The 14,128-nt window shown below is 47.7% G+C and overlaps 1 protein-coding gene across 1 annotated transcript in view; it reads left to right on the top strand.

Annotated features, from left to right (window-relative positions):
• Positions 1-14,128, top strand: part of TOM1 (target of myb1 membrane trafficking protein) — a 227,634-nt gene that overhangs the window by 136,159 nt on the left and 77,347 nt on the right. Inside the window, exon 9 of the mRNA XM_089674236.1 lies at positions 165-213. Coding sequence (XP_089530362.1) covers positions 165-213 — 49 coding nt within the window. The remainder of the gene's footprint in view (positions 1-164; positions 214-14,128) is intronic.

Raw genomic sequence — 14,128 nt, 5'->3', positions numbered from 1 at the left:
TAAACATGTTTCAAAAATGTGCCAAAAGCCACGTTTTTCACTCTCCTTTTCTTCTGCCAGGAAAAAGGCATCCAGAAGAGCTGTGTGTGCATAAGACCAAATGTGCCTGTGTTAAATGCCTTGTTTAAAGTCATTGTATCATTTAGATATGATTTTATTTTTAGGTTTGAGAGGATCTTTTCTGGACAGGCTGGAAGAGCTCCGGAAGCACAGGTAATGGAGGTTTCTGTCAACAGAGTGATGAAAAACGGATTCTAGAATCTATGTTCAGTTTCATGAATTAATGGACTGAAAATGTAACTTTAAAAAAATTGATTTTTTTTACCCCTGGAGGACACAGGACTTCATTCTTTAATGTGCAGGGTATGTCTCCAGCCTATAGAAGGATTACCTATGCAAATCAAATGAGGCACAGTTCTGTTTAGTAGTTATACCCCAGAATACAAATACAGTTTAGCTTACTGTACTGAGAAGGTTGTTCTTTCTCTCCAGTGCTTCTGGATTTAGACTTATGCTGGCAGTACACTGATCGAAATAGAAGGCAGTTCAACAGGAACTGACCGAATTTCAGTTAGTGTGGCAGACCCCACTCCATGTCAAACATGTTGAAGAGACATGTTGGAAATGTTTTATTAATCAGGGGCTAAACAATCCGCAATGTTGCTGATCGCTGTTTTCTGAAAGCCAGGGGTGCCGTTGTCAGAATACAATATTCTGGCAGGGTTGAATTCTCTATCCATCTCGTTTGTGTGGATGTAGCAATCTGTTGATTTTTTTCTTTTAGCCCACTCATAAACTAGCCGTGTGTGACCAGCTTTAGTCACAGAAGATTCTTCTGTCAAGCAGCTGCTGTCATACTGGACCATTAGATCCTGGACACTCACCCCAGCAGCCAACTGTTGCAGGATTTCCCAGATCACCAAATTCACTATAGTCACTGCGACAGCCCTGCATGTGTCTTTCTTGACATTGGTCCCTGCAACAGCGATAGCATGCTCCACCTGTTGTCATACCAGACCATCAGATCTGGAAATTTTACCACAGGAGGTCCGCCGCTTGGCATGGGACCCAAAAGCTAGTTGAGATCACTGTAGCAGTTGGGCCTTTTTTTTATGTGGCCTAAATCTGAATTATTTTCTTCTGCCTGAGTCTCCATGGTGGTTATCTATTGGGCCAGTCTTTTATGCCAGAATTCTGTTACCAAGAGCACTCCTTAAAGTGGAACTTTAGTCAGAAAATGAAGACCTGCTACATCACTTTAGGCTGGCCTCTTTGGCAGGTATATCTATGTGAAATATTAAGGCCTCTTTCACACCATGGTGCAGAGAAGTCAGTTTTTCTGCACGTGTTCTGCAAGGGCACAACCCCCCCCCCCCCCAAATAAAACAAACAATTGTTTTCTTTGTGTGTGTTACACCACAGCACTGATACCACGTGCAGATTTTTTTTCTGCGCATGAATCTGCAATATGTATAAAATTCACTGAAACGTGCGTGAAAACTGATGTAAACTCATGTCTCTGCAAGTGAAATATATGTGGTTTTCCCATTGTTTTTTATGCTTGTATGATGTGAACGAGGTGTAAAAATAAGTGCCTATACTACTTAAAATCCAGTATTACACTGTCTTACCCTGCTCTGCACATGCTTAGTTGCTCTCCATTTTTAGGCACTTGCTGAATTTGTAGAGGCCAATGTGCTGACAGCCTTAAGTGCTGATTCACACATGTGTGGTGCAGATTGAAGCTCAGGTTTCACAGCTAATGGATACAGTAGTTATTCACAGGTTCATGTCAGGTTTACATCAGGTTCAGGACAGGATTAGCTCAGGATCCTATCTTGTTCACACATATGCAGTATAGAAACTGTTCCCATAGAAGTCAATAGCCTGTAATCCGCACCTGAATTGGACCTCGCTGCTCAGAATTTGGACATGACTCTTTTTTTTTAAAACCGCACTGAATCTGCACTGGCAGTGCACCAGACATTATGTAAACAGGCATCATAGGAAGCAAAGTTTTTTTCACATGTTATGCGGATTTGATGCGGTTAAAACATATGTAATGTTTTTTCACATGTTGTGGATTGGATGCGGTTCTGCATATATGTGAATCTGTTTGATCAGTTATGCTTAATCAGATTTGACACCAGCCATTTTATGGTTTCACAATTTGGTTGAGGATACAAGCAAACAAATGTGACTGTTAGCAATCCTGGAATGCCGGGAATATAACTGTTTTTTGAAACCTCTAAATTGATGGGTTTAGTTCCTCTTTATGATTTACTGCTGTTCAAAATGGCAGCCTCCTGTAAGAAGAAACAGGAGCAATGCTGGAGGCAATTTACAGCATACTCTGATTTTGGTAGCATAATTACTAATGTGAAATGTATGTATGTTGCATTCCAAAGAACATTATTTTTTATCAAGTTCTTATGGGTAAAGTTCCGCTTTAACCTCTAATTGAAATGACTGATCAGGGGGGTGTGTCCAAGATGGCGGTGGGAGCGGTCGCATAGGGGGAGAGCTCTGCCGCTTCTTATTTGCATCTAAGTCCATCCTGGACATAACGGGGTCCCACTGACTTTGGGGGCCCCTGTGGAGGTTGGCAGCTGTCTACCGAGGAGACCCGGGTTGGATTGTGGCCAACGGTCCCAGTGGATTGCGGCCTACGAGGCCCAGACCCTGCCTGCGCTATACCCGGGTCCAACGGCCGGAGTTTTGGGTCCCGCTTGCATCGGGGACCCCCTGCGGGCTGTGGCTATTACCCGGAGGGGAGATTTGGCTTGGCTGAAGCCCCATACCTGGATCAAGGCTTATTGCGGCCTACACTAAGCCTGGACCTGCCTTACACTGCACCCAGTCATAGCTTGGAACCCGATAAGGTGAGCTGCTGCTAGGGAGATAGTGACACCCTCAGCTGCCCGTGTATTTGGGAGAAGAGGACTGACCTGGTCCAGAGGCTCTGCGGAGCGACCTGCACCTACCCCCCTTCCCTATTTTTAGCTGTGACAATCTCTTCTACAATTTAAAGCCTATGGCGAGATGCATGGACTGCCCTGTTGAGATTATCCCTATGTAAAAGTACCCCTGTTGGGGGACACATGTGCGTGTGCAGGGTTGATGGCCGTTTGATCTCCCTGTCCCGCACCACTGGAACATTTACCTCGGCATATCAGGCTTCCAATCCCTATGCACTGGTAAAAAAGGTCGGAGGTGCTTGCCGAATACCTGTCCTATGCCCGAAGATGCATCACACCCTGCGCAATAAGCCTAAACACCGGGCCCAGCAAAAAGACTCCCCTCCCCGGCAGTCCGACAAAATGGCGCCCAGCCCTCCTGAGCCCGATGACACCACGTGGCTTACAGGTGATCCGGACTCAGGTGAGGACAGTCAGCACCAGTTCCCCTCTGTTTTAACCAGTTCTTTGGAGCACAATCCTGAAGCTTTACTACATACATTCTGTTCCATTGTGTGGGAACAGAATACAACTGCCTCTCGCAAGCTGTCCTCCGATCTGGTAAAAGGTCTAAAGGAATTAGACCATCGTGTTCATCAATTAGAACAGTGTATGGATCTGGCTACTACAGTCTTGGAAGGTCATGAGTAGGAAGTGGAGGATTTACATGCGGAGCTGGACACCTTCCTTAAAAGATAAATTGGAAAATATAAAGAATAGGGCCCATAGAGATAACCTCCACATTCGTACAGTACCTGAAGTGGTAACTGATCTACAGGGTACTGCTACTGCCCTCTTTCAGGAACTTGCTCCTGAGATCCCTCTGGAACGTTTGCAATTCGATCGTATTCACTGAGTTCTAGCCCCCAAACCCACGTAGGGCCCCCCAAGGGACATTTATTATTAAGTTCCACTATTACCGCACTAAACGCCTCTTGCAGGCGGCTCGAAACCGGCCAACTTTGGAATTCCAGGGTAACTCCCTTCAGCTGTTTGCTGATTTGTCTCCAGTCACAATAGCAAAACGCCGTACCCTGAGACCCTGCCTACAAATTCTATAGTCTGCTGATATCAAATATAGATGGGGATTTCCATTTTTAAGCTCTCCTTCTCTTACCCAGTTCGTCAGTTCCAGGCTTCTTCTCCTTCGGATCTTTGTCGTCACTTCCAGGAACTGAAATTTGACTTGCCACAATCCTAGGCTGAGGAGGCCTCTATCCCTGCACATTTGCAGGGATCTCAATCTTCACGCAAGTCGCCTTCCTTGAGTCAAAACGGCTCTCAATCTCTTCGAACCCTTCAGGCTCAACGCTTCCAGGAAGTCTCCGCGAGCTGACAATGTGTATCCTGCTGAATTTCTTACTTTTTTCCATTTTAGCAGTACAGGCACCATTGCCCTTGAAAGCTCTTTTTTGTTAGTCTCCAGCCTGAGTGGTCATGTGATATATTACCTCTTTTTTACTGGGGCCTAGGCCCTTGTGGACATACTAGCTTTGCTTAGTTTTATTATAATTGGGGGTCCTCCTGCGCTGCTATACAAGTCTATACGGGAGCAGCTAGCATCCAAACATCCCCTCAAGATGGATATAAACAATATTGACACTATGATGCAGTGCTAAATATACAGCTGGCTGGTGGATATAACCACCCTATATAATGGATAATAGTAAGTAACATATAAACCATACGATACAATTTTCTATATATGGTGTTAGACCTAATCGGATCTGATTTGGTGATACACAAGTGATAATCAATGCAGAGTAAGATGTTCTATAGAACCTGCATAGGTGGTATAAATTTTCTTCCCGTCTAGGGATTGATTATAGCAGAAATGAATGTGATTACAACCACAGTGAATCCCTATACAGGGATAAATATCTACCACATAGGTGATATGTGCTATGGCCCGTATTAAAACAAACCACAATAACACATAAAAGTCCATATGAAACTTTCAAACTGCTGCATGGTCACTCCAGCCATGCGTTTTCATGTGTGCTCCTGTGTTTGGTGAGGCAGTGAAGTAAGAATCCTACACAGCAGGGCGCATATGACCCGTTTTAAAACAAACCACAATATCACATAAAAGTCCATATGAAACTTTCAAAACTGCTGCATGGTCACTCCAGCCATGCGTTTTCATGCGTGCTCCTGTGCTTGGTGAGAAAGTGAAGTGAGAATCCTACACAGCAGGCATGCACGCTCACCTTCCCACTGCGACCCTCTAGGGGCACAATGCCTTTTGGATCACCCTGGATCCTGCTCGCAATCTCCTGGTGTTTTGGATGTGATCACTTACCGACCACAGCTGTTGTGATCTACCAGTGAGCCTAATTAATGTGAGAATACGTGCACGTGGAAGTAAGACACTGGCACAGAATGCAGTTTGCCAACTTCCTAATTTCTACTTTGAGGAAATAACAGTAACATTTATAAGTCTCATGACGCAGGCGAAGCATATACGATTGGGCGAAAAGTCCCCTAGATTTCCTGCATGTTCTTCCATCCGTGTTGATATCTTCCAATCATTGTCACCAAAACGACTCATTCCCTTTTATGGGGGTTGTTTACATTAAAAGATACTTTTCTTCTAATGAGTCACCTAGGGTGAGACTCCAGATGAAGGCACCGTCTTTGATTATCATTGTTCCATTGCCCTATATCTGATTGTTTTCTTAAGAGAGTAAGGAATTTAGAGAGAGCGAGAAGCAGAGAGTAGCAAGACTATAAAATTGTCATTTTACTGATCATCTAATAGAACGTGGACTGTCTATCACAATCCACTACAATCCCCCCTTAAAATGGCTATTTTATGTCTGACTGTCCCTATGTCTTTCTGATGTCCTAACTGCCTGGTGGCCCCCCCCTTGGAACTCTTTTAAGACTCATATAGAGCCCCTGAGTGGCTAATCCATCCCTAGAGTCTCGATGCGTCCTGAGAAGGCCACAGTCAGGCACTGTCTTTCCCTGCTTATAGTTGTCTGTTAAGGGGGGGGGGAAATTGTAGCATTTCCCTTTTTTATAAGTCTGAAATATGGTCAGGGGCCACGGTCTGTAAGGGAGTATAGAATTCCCTTCCTTCACGGGGGAGTTCAACATTGTTATAGTTCAGGACTGTAGGGGAGATCTCGTTCACAGCTTTTCCTATTAGCCTCTTAATGCAAGGGATCACACAGCAGGCGCCTACCACCATTAGAATGATAATACCCAGGATAACCACCCCTGCTTGGGCAAGGGCTTTCTGCCAGCCACTCAGTCATTCAAACCACTGATCCCAGGGATGTGTAATACCTGAGTTTTCCTTAAGTTCTTTTGATAGGTCCTCCAGCTTCTTGATGGCCAGTGTCACCTTCTCATTTGGGCCTGTATTATCTGGGATATACGTACAGCAGGTCATGGTCTTTGGTATCATTTTACAGACCCCCGCTTTTTCAGCTAATAACATATCGAGTGTCATACGATTTTGAAAGACCATGTTAGAAGAAGCCTCCAACTACTCTGCTATCCCCTTTAGGGCATCTCGTGTGTAGTTTACAAACCGTTGTTGGTTATAGTAAATGTAGTTTATCCAATCTACATTCTTGTTTTCAGTGATGAGGAGGAATAGGGATTCAAAACCTGCGGCCACCTGGTGTCTGGTCTTGAATTCATCAGGTACCCCCCTTGGGACTCCTATTGCGTCTATATAGACATGGGGGTCAAAACTCCCTTGTGGGGCACTTCGTTTCCGCTTGGTTGCACGGGGGGGGGGGGTTGGACGCCCCCTTAAGTAATGGATCTGAGAAGATATGCAGTGGCATTATGGCCTTGGCAAGGGTACATTCCCCTCTCCACTTCCCTGTCAGTCGGGTCCTAATCTTCTGATCACCACAGATCCAGAATATATCCCCCAATGATATGACCTGGTTCTGGGTTAGATCCAACCGGGCTGTACTATAAGCAGCACAGAATCCCTTTGTGAAATTCCCCAGGAACCTTCCTCCTCCCTCGTAGTTGGCATAGCAGGTATAATTACCAGGATATATAGTTAAACCATTTGGGGCCTTTTCGTCTCCTTGGATTAGGGGGTAATGCTTCTTCCAGTCCTCACATAAAGACTGGTTCGTAGAGATGTTGGTATACAGGCTTAAGACACACTCCTCTATGAAATCTGTTAGGATTAATGGCACCGTCCCCAGATGTGGTCTGGCATGTCCACACACATAGCAGTTGGACTCATGTGAGTTTGCATTGTATCTCATCCATTCTAACCATAGATTGGTGTCTGAGAGGCCGGTTTCTACTGCTATGGTATCTTCGTATGTAGGGTTTTCTATGGCCACCATCTCTGCCAACGTTTTGATCTTTGGCATAAGTGGGTTGTGGGTGGGTGCAGTGTTTCTGGAAGATTCCCATCGTTTTGACCCATACATATCCTTTATCCAGAATTTTCCCATCATTCCCCCATGTGCTCCTGCCAACCAGTGTCCCAACCAGTAAAGCCCCTTATCTCCTGGGCTGGGGTTCTCTATGGTGAGGGTGAGTGGCATGGTTCTCCCTGTTGGTTTTTCATATGAACATGTGCCTGTTTTAAGTATAGTCAATCTATCAATTAGGCTCTTCCCATTCTTCTCTTTACGGTTCAAAGCACTTAGTGGTTTTTACCCCCAGTCAGGCCCCGTATTCCATCCTACGGAGCCCGAGTATCCACAATCCTCTCCCCATGTAGTCATCCGTCACACATATATATATCCTACTGGAGTGTTGGGAACGGTCCCGATACATAGTACACTGCCAAGGTTGTTTCGGACAAGGCACTATGTAGCAGAAATCAAAGGCGAAAGTGGCCACACGGGTGTTGGAAGAATTGTACCAGAAGGTTATCAGGCCACTCTGTTCGGATGTCCCACCTTCCCATGTGATTGCCACTCTTTGTCCCCTACCCATTCCCCAGAGCACATATAAAAGGATATATGCGTATACTCTCATGGTTCTAATTGTCTTCTGGGGGCTTAGCTTTCTTGCAGTGAGAGGCGTGGATCCAGGTACTCTTTCCTTCTAGCTTCACTGAGGTGGCTGTCAGCAGGAGCTCCTGGAAAGGACAGTCGTATCTGGGTTCCAATGTATGTTTCCGCAGAAACTTCTTGACCAAGACCCAGTCTCCAGGTTGCAAAGTGTGCGTTCCAGTGTCCGCCTCAGGATCTGGAATGGAGGAGAAAACTTGCGCATGGATATTAGTCAACACACGTGCCAAAGATATCACATACTTTGTCAAAGAGACAGATTGTAATTGTTGAGGGTAGTAGGTACCCAGTCTAGGGGCGGACCCAAACAAAATCTCATAGGGAGAAAACCCATGACTCCCGCTTGGTGTGTATCTAACACTGAAGAGAGCAATAGGCAAGCTGTCCGGCCATCCCATGCCTACCTCTTGGGCCATTTTTAACATTCTTGACTTTAGGACCCCATTCGGGCGCTCTACCTTCCCACTACTCTGGGGATGATAGGGTGTGTGAAATGCAAGTGTGACCCCCAGAGCCCCCCAGATCTCTTTTGTGACATTGGCAGTCAAAGCCGGTCCCTGATCGCTTTCAACCTCCTCGGGCACCCCATATCTGCAGACTATCTCCGTGAGCAGCTTCTTGGCAGTGGTTCTTGCCGTCTGGTTGGTTACTGGGAATGCCTCTGGCCATCCTGAGAACATATCCACCACCACTAGGGCATATTCAAATCGTCCACTTTTTGGCATCTGGATATGGTCTATCTGGATCCTCTGAAATGGATATAGTGCCTTGGCCAGATGTTTTCTTGGTGGTTTCTCAGGTCTTCCAGGGTTGCACTTGGCACACACAATGCAAGACTTACAGAATCTGTCTGTGTAAGCTGTAATTTCGTGTGCTACGTAGTACTTGTTGATCAAAGAGTTCATTAGCATCTTGGACAGGTGTGACGCCCCATGTGCCCTCTGCACTGTGGCCTGATATAAGGATCTGGGGAGCAAAACCTTTTTCCCCACCACCCGCAATCCTTTGTCCTTAACTGCTCCTTTCTGTATCCACTCCTTCCTTTCTGCTTCTGAAGCGTTATCCTGGGCTTCCTGGAGTTGGCTGTCCTTGTCTGATGAATTAACACAGGCACCACCTCACTGCACATCTCTTCATCCTCTTCCTGCTCCCTGACCGCAGCTTGCTTAGCAGCCATGTCTGCCAGATGATTCCCTTTCGCTTCCATAGTGGTCAATTTACCACGGGCCTTCACCTTCAGTATAGCCACTTGGGCTGGTAGTAAGAGTGCTTCCATATGGCGGTTGATCACCTTTCCATGCTTTACAGGAGTCCCAGCTGCCGTGAGGAAGCCCCTCATCTTCCAGATTAGGCCAAAGTCAACTGCAACGCCTAGTGCATTTCTGGAGTCCGTGTAAATGTTGGCTGTCTTTCCTTTTGTTAATTCATAGGCTTTGGTGAGGGCCCTTAGTTCAGCCTCTTGTGCAGACATAAAAGGTAGAAGAGGTCTAGCTTGCAGTACCATTGTGTCGGTAGTCACAGCATATCCAGTGTGGTAGATGCCAGCATTATCTGCAAAATGGGATCCATCCACAAAAAGTATTAGATCAGGATTTGATAGGGGCGTATCCTGGACTGTTGCTAGGTGTGTAGTTTCTGCCTGCATAAGTTCCAAACAGTCATGTGCCATATCCTCTGATGCCATGTCTTCGGTGTCTTCTGTTTCTTCTACCCCCCCCTCAGGAAGAGGAAGAAGAGTTGCAGGGTTTATCTTGGAGCATCTGACCAGGGTAACATGATCAGGCAGGAGGAGGGAGCCTTGTAGTTGCAGATGTCTGGCAGCAGATAGATGGTTGGGTTTGATTCAATATTGCAGTAATGTCATGGGGGGCCAGAAGTGTGAGGGGGTGTCCTAGGACAAAGTCTGCCGTCTTATCTAGAAGAAGATGGGCAGCAAAGACAGCCCTCAGACAGGAGGGACCACCCTGTGCAACCGGGTCCAACCTGCCGGAGTAATAGCCCAGAGGCGACCTCTGTTGCGTTGTGCCAGGACTCCTGTCAGGGATCTGGGTATGACCAGAAATGTGTGGACTGACACAGGGAAGTAACAGGCTTCAGGAATGATATAATAATACAATTTATTATTCGCTACCCAAATATACAACGCTCAGTAAATAAACCAACCTTCCACTAATCTTAGTATGTGCAGGAACACAGGCGCAGTCAGGGCTGGAGAGATGGAAGGGTCAGGCCGGCCATATGGTTCTGTTAACGACCGTCTGGTGATACCCCTAGCAGTCCCCAGGACAGGATTCCCCAGGGCGCGGAGTCTAAGTCCCAGTCTGCTTATTCACCAGGGCCCCTGATGGTGGGGATGGACTTGGAGCAGACAGGAACCAGGTCGCGGCCCCTGAGTACACCTGCTCGTGGTAGAGGGATCTGCCAGAGGTATATGCAGGTAGGAAGCCTGATGTGAAGAGGCAGAAGGTGTGAGCAGGAATGGCTGGATCCGTGCAGGATGGATGGATGGTCTGGGTAGCGTAAGGCGTAGTCAGGCAGGCCAGGTCAGCAACGTGCGGGCAGCGAGGTACCGAAGGAGCAGGCAGAGAATAGTCAGGGTCACAAGCCGGGTTCAATAACTCACGGGCAGCACGGTACAGAGGATCAGGAAGAAGGATGGTCAGGCAAGCCAGGGGTTAAACAGGAGACTGTCAGCAGGGTCAGGAACAATGCAGAGTCTGCAACAAATCAGATAGGCAGAGGAACAGAGGATACAAGGTACAGGGGCTCATGGGAAACATACACCAAGGCCCTGATCACAGGCCTAGTCATTCCTTAAATACACCTCCTGCAATCAGCCCCAGGTGTTGGCTGACTGCAGGAGTGAGCTTCTGGCTGCTGAGAGCACCCGCTGGTCAGCCCCGGTACTGCAGCCCACACGGCAGATGAGTCCCACCACCAGTGCTGAGTCCATTCCTGACAACTCCTGTTGCATGACCCTGCCTCTCAGCCACGAAGAGTTTGAAGGGCTCATCGTAATCTGGTAGGCCTAGTGCAGGTGTAGTGGAAATGGCCTTTTTCAGGCGATGGAAGTCAAGTACAGCTTCTTCTGTCAGGAAAAAGGGTTCAGATTTCAGGGCATCATAGAGGGATTGCATCAAGATGGAGGCTTCTGGGATCCAGGAACGACAATAGGAAACCAACCCTAGGAAAGCATGCAGGGCTTTTGGTCCCTGAGGTATTGGGACATTCTGGATAGTCCGTACTCTATCCGGCGTGAGATAACGAGTGGCTTGGGAAATGCAATGTCCCAAGAAGATGACAGAAGTTTGGCACCACTGTAACTTGTCCTTGGAAACTTTGCAGCCCTGTTCAGCCAGGTGGTGGAGGAGGCTCAGAGAGGCGATTTTTCCTTCAGAGTGGTTGGTGGCACATAGGAGCAAGTCGTCCACGTACTGGAGCACTATGACTTCCGGGTGGGACTGTTGCCAGGTGCTGAGGATGGTTGCCATGGCCTTTGTAAATTGGCTTGGCGAATTCTGGGCCCCTTGAGGCATAACTCTCCAGGTATACTGTTGGCCGGCGTGAGTAAAGGCGAAGAGGTACATGCAGGAGGGGTCCAGTGGGACACTGAAGAAGGCATTTGCCAAGTCAATGACTGTGAACACTTGGGCTGTGGGAGGCACTCCTGCAAGCAGGGTGTGGGGGTTTGGCACAATGGGGGTTTCCAAGATAGTTGCCTCATTGACTGCTCTCAGATCTTGAACCATGCGATATTTGGTGGGCTCACCCTTTGGAGTTCTTTTCTTCACTGGGAAAAGGGGGGTGTTGCATGGGGACACACGGGGAATTAATGCCCCATTTTTCAGAAGTACATTGACTTGTTTGGAGATGGCGTCCATCTGGGCCTGCTTCAGAGGGTATTGAGGCTTCCTTGGCAATGGTGCTCTGGGCTTAAGCTGGACTAACACTGGAGTAACTTTCAGATGGCCAATATCCTCGGGGCCGGTGGACCAGAGAGTGAGTGGCAGCTCCTGTAAGGCCTGCTCTACATTGTCTGGTAAGGGGTGGCCTAAAACTTGCTGTAGAGACATCATCAGTGGTAATGAACACAGAGCCGAGGTGTCCTCCTCTCCCAGGGGGGTGGAGAGTTGAATGGTGCCATCTGGTTGGTAGGATATAGGTGTCCGTTTGTGAACCAGCGGTAATAGATCGCTGCTCAGTTCTCCGGCATTCTCGGAGAACACAGTTCTCCTGTGAATGCAGTTTATGAAGCAGTTCTCCGAACGAAGGGAGAACGGTCTCCAAACGCTGGAGAACGCTCTACAAACTCTGAAAAACGGCTCATTTTACTATAATCTCTCCAGATTATAGTAAAAGATCAGTTTACTAAGCAGAGGTAAACTATCTCTGCTTAGTTTTCGGTCCCTCTGATTCTCCAGCTCTGGGCTGGAGAATCTGGAGGGAGAACACAGATCTCCAGAGAAGGGCTGACATGATCTCCTGAGTGTCATAAACTGTGAATGACCAGAGAATAGCTGAGATCCGTTGAATCGCAGCTATTCTCTGTGTCATAAAAGGACACCTTAGTTGCTTGCAACCTGGATAAGACATCAGCTCCCAGTAGGTTCAACGGGCAAGTGTTTGACACCACAAAGCGAGACAGAAGATTGGGCAATGTGCCGATATGTAGAGGTTTTGTAAGCCAACTGCGTTGTGGGCAGCCATCCACTCCAACTCAGGAGACATCAATGTTTGAGAGGTATGTCTCATTGGGTAGATCTTCTCTCTGCAAAATGCTTCTGGCTGCACCTGTGTCCACTAGGAATTGTGTAGGATGTCCCTCAATGGGGACAGTGACCTTTGCTAGGGGCCCACTAGCACAATGTCCACGGGAAGAAACAGTCATAAGGGGGGGTGGACACAGGCTTGCCCCTGTCCTATTGGAGAAGGTTCAGATGTTCTTGGGTAGGACCTGTCCGTGTGGGTCCTGGAGGTGGCGGCAAATGAGACTCTTCCCACCCTGAGTTGTAGTTATTGGGTCGCCGTGGACGTCTGGGAGCTCTGCGTTCTCTTCTGAATTGTCCAGGCTTCCAACAATTGAAGCAGACGGGTGAATTCCTTCTGGGGGCTTGTTCTCCGGTTGACAACATGAGTGGTGTTGGTTTCCGGGTCATCTGGGCTGCCTCCAGACCCTTGCCACCAGCAGTAGTATGTCTAAGCTAAGGGTACGATATTCCGGGCGGGCGACTATCAAACCCTTGCGGACAGACTCCTTTAGTCCTGATACAAACGCCGAGGCCAGCATTTGTGTATGTACCTTGTTATGGACACTGAATCCCAGGTCTGTAAACACCTGTGTTAGTCTAGTATGGAATTTTTCCACCGACTCTGTCTTATCTTGGGTAATATCCTGCAACGTGGTGGCCTCGTCCGCTAGTCTCTCTCTAGCCCACTGTTGCAGCTGGTCACAGAAGGAAGTTCCCGAGGCATAAGTGGTGTCCTCATTTGGCCTTACTCTGGTGAGGTCTTTTTCCATTATAGGCCAATATGCATCTCCAGCCTTGATCTCACACAGGCTCACTAAGTCCCTCCAAGCTGTGGAATAGGTCTTGTGGATCTGGGCTATGCGCCAGTAAAAAGGCATCTGGTGTTTCTCCGGGTCCGGGAGAGTTGTGACTAGTGCAGAGGCTTGGGATGGAGTGAAGGCCACATACATGATAGGAGCATCAGGTATGTTGGGTGCCGGGGGGGGAATTGGGCGGATTGGGCGGGGATGATCTTCTTCAGATCCCTGGGGGTGATAAACAGGATTGTGGTGGTGAGAGGAAGAGAAGGGATGGGGTGTTGAATCTGCTCCCATACCAGACTCATACATAGATAATTTTTGGCAATGGGGTTGTGTGGTTCGGGGAAGTTGAATGAGTGGTTTGCTTTCTGGACTATGGCCTTCCGAGAACGGATCATCCCGTTGGGAACAAATGGAGACAGCATCATCCTCTCGGGTGACCTGGCGGACTGCCGCGGACACTGTCTTTTCTTGAGCCCATCCTCTTCTGTCTGGCAGAGAGGTCGGGGTCACCACATCTGTAAAATTCCAGCCTGGCCATTCTGTGGGTGTCTTCAGTTCAAATTGGTCTGAAGCTACTGTTCGGTTTGGTGGTGGTACTACAGGCATTAGGGGTG

Source organism: Staurois parvus, unplaced genomic scaffold (genome assembly GCF_062004578.1).
Source record: "Staurois parvus isolate SC_StPar_1 unplaced genomic scaffold, SC_StPar_1.0 ptg000149l, whole genome shotgun sequence".
Classification (NCBI taxonomy): domain Eukaryota; kingdom Metazoa; phylum Chordata; class Amphibia; order Anura; family Ranidae; genus Staurois; species Staurois parvus.
This window is presented reverse-complemented; position numbering and strand designations above follow the sequence as displayed.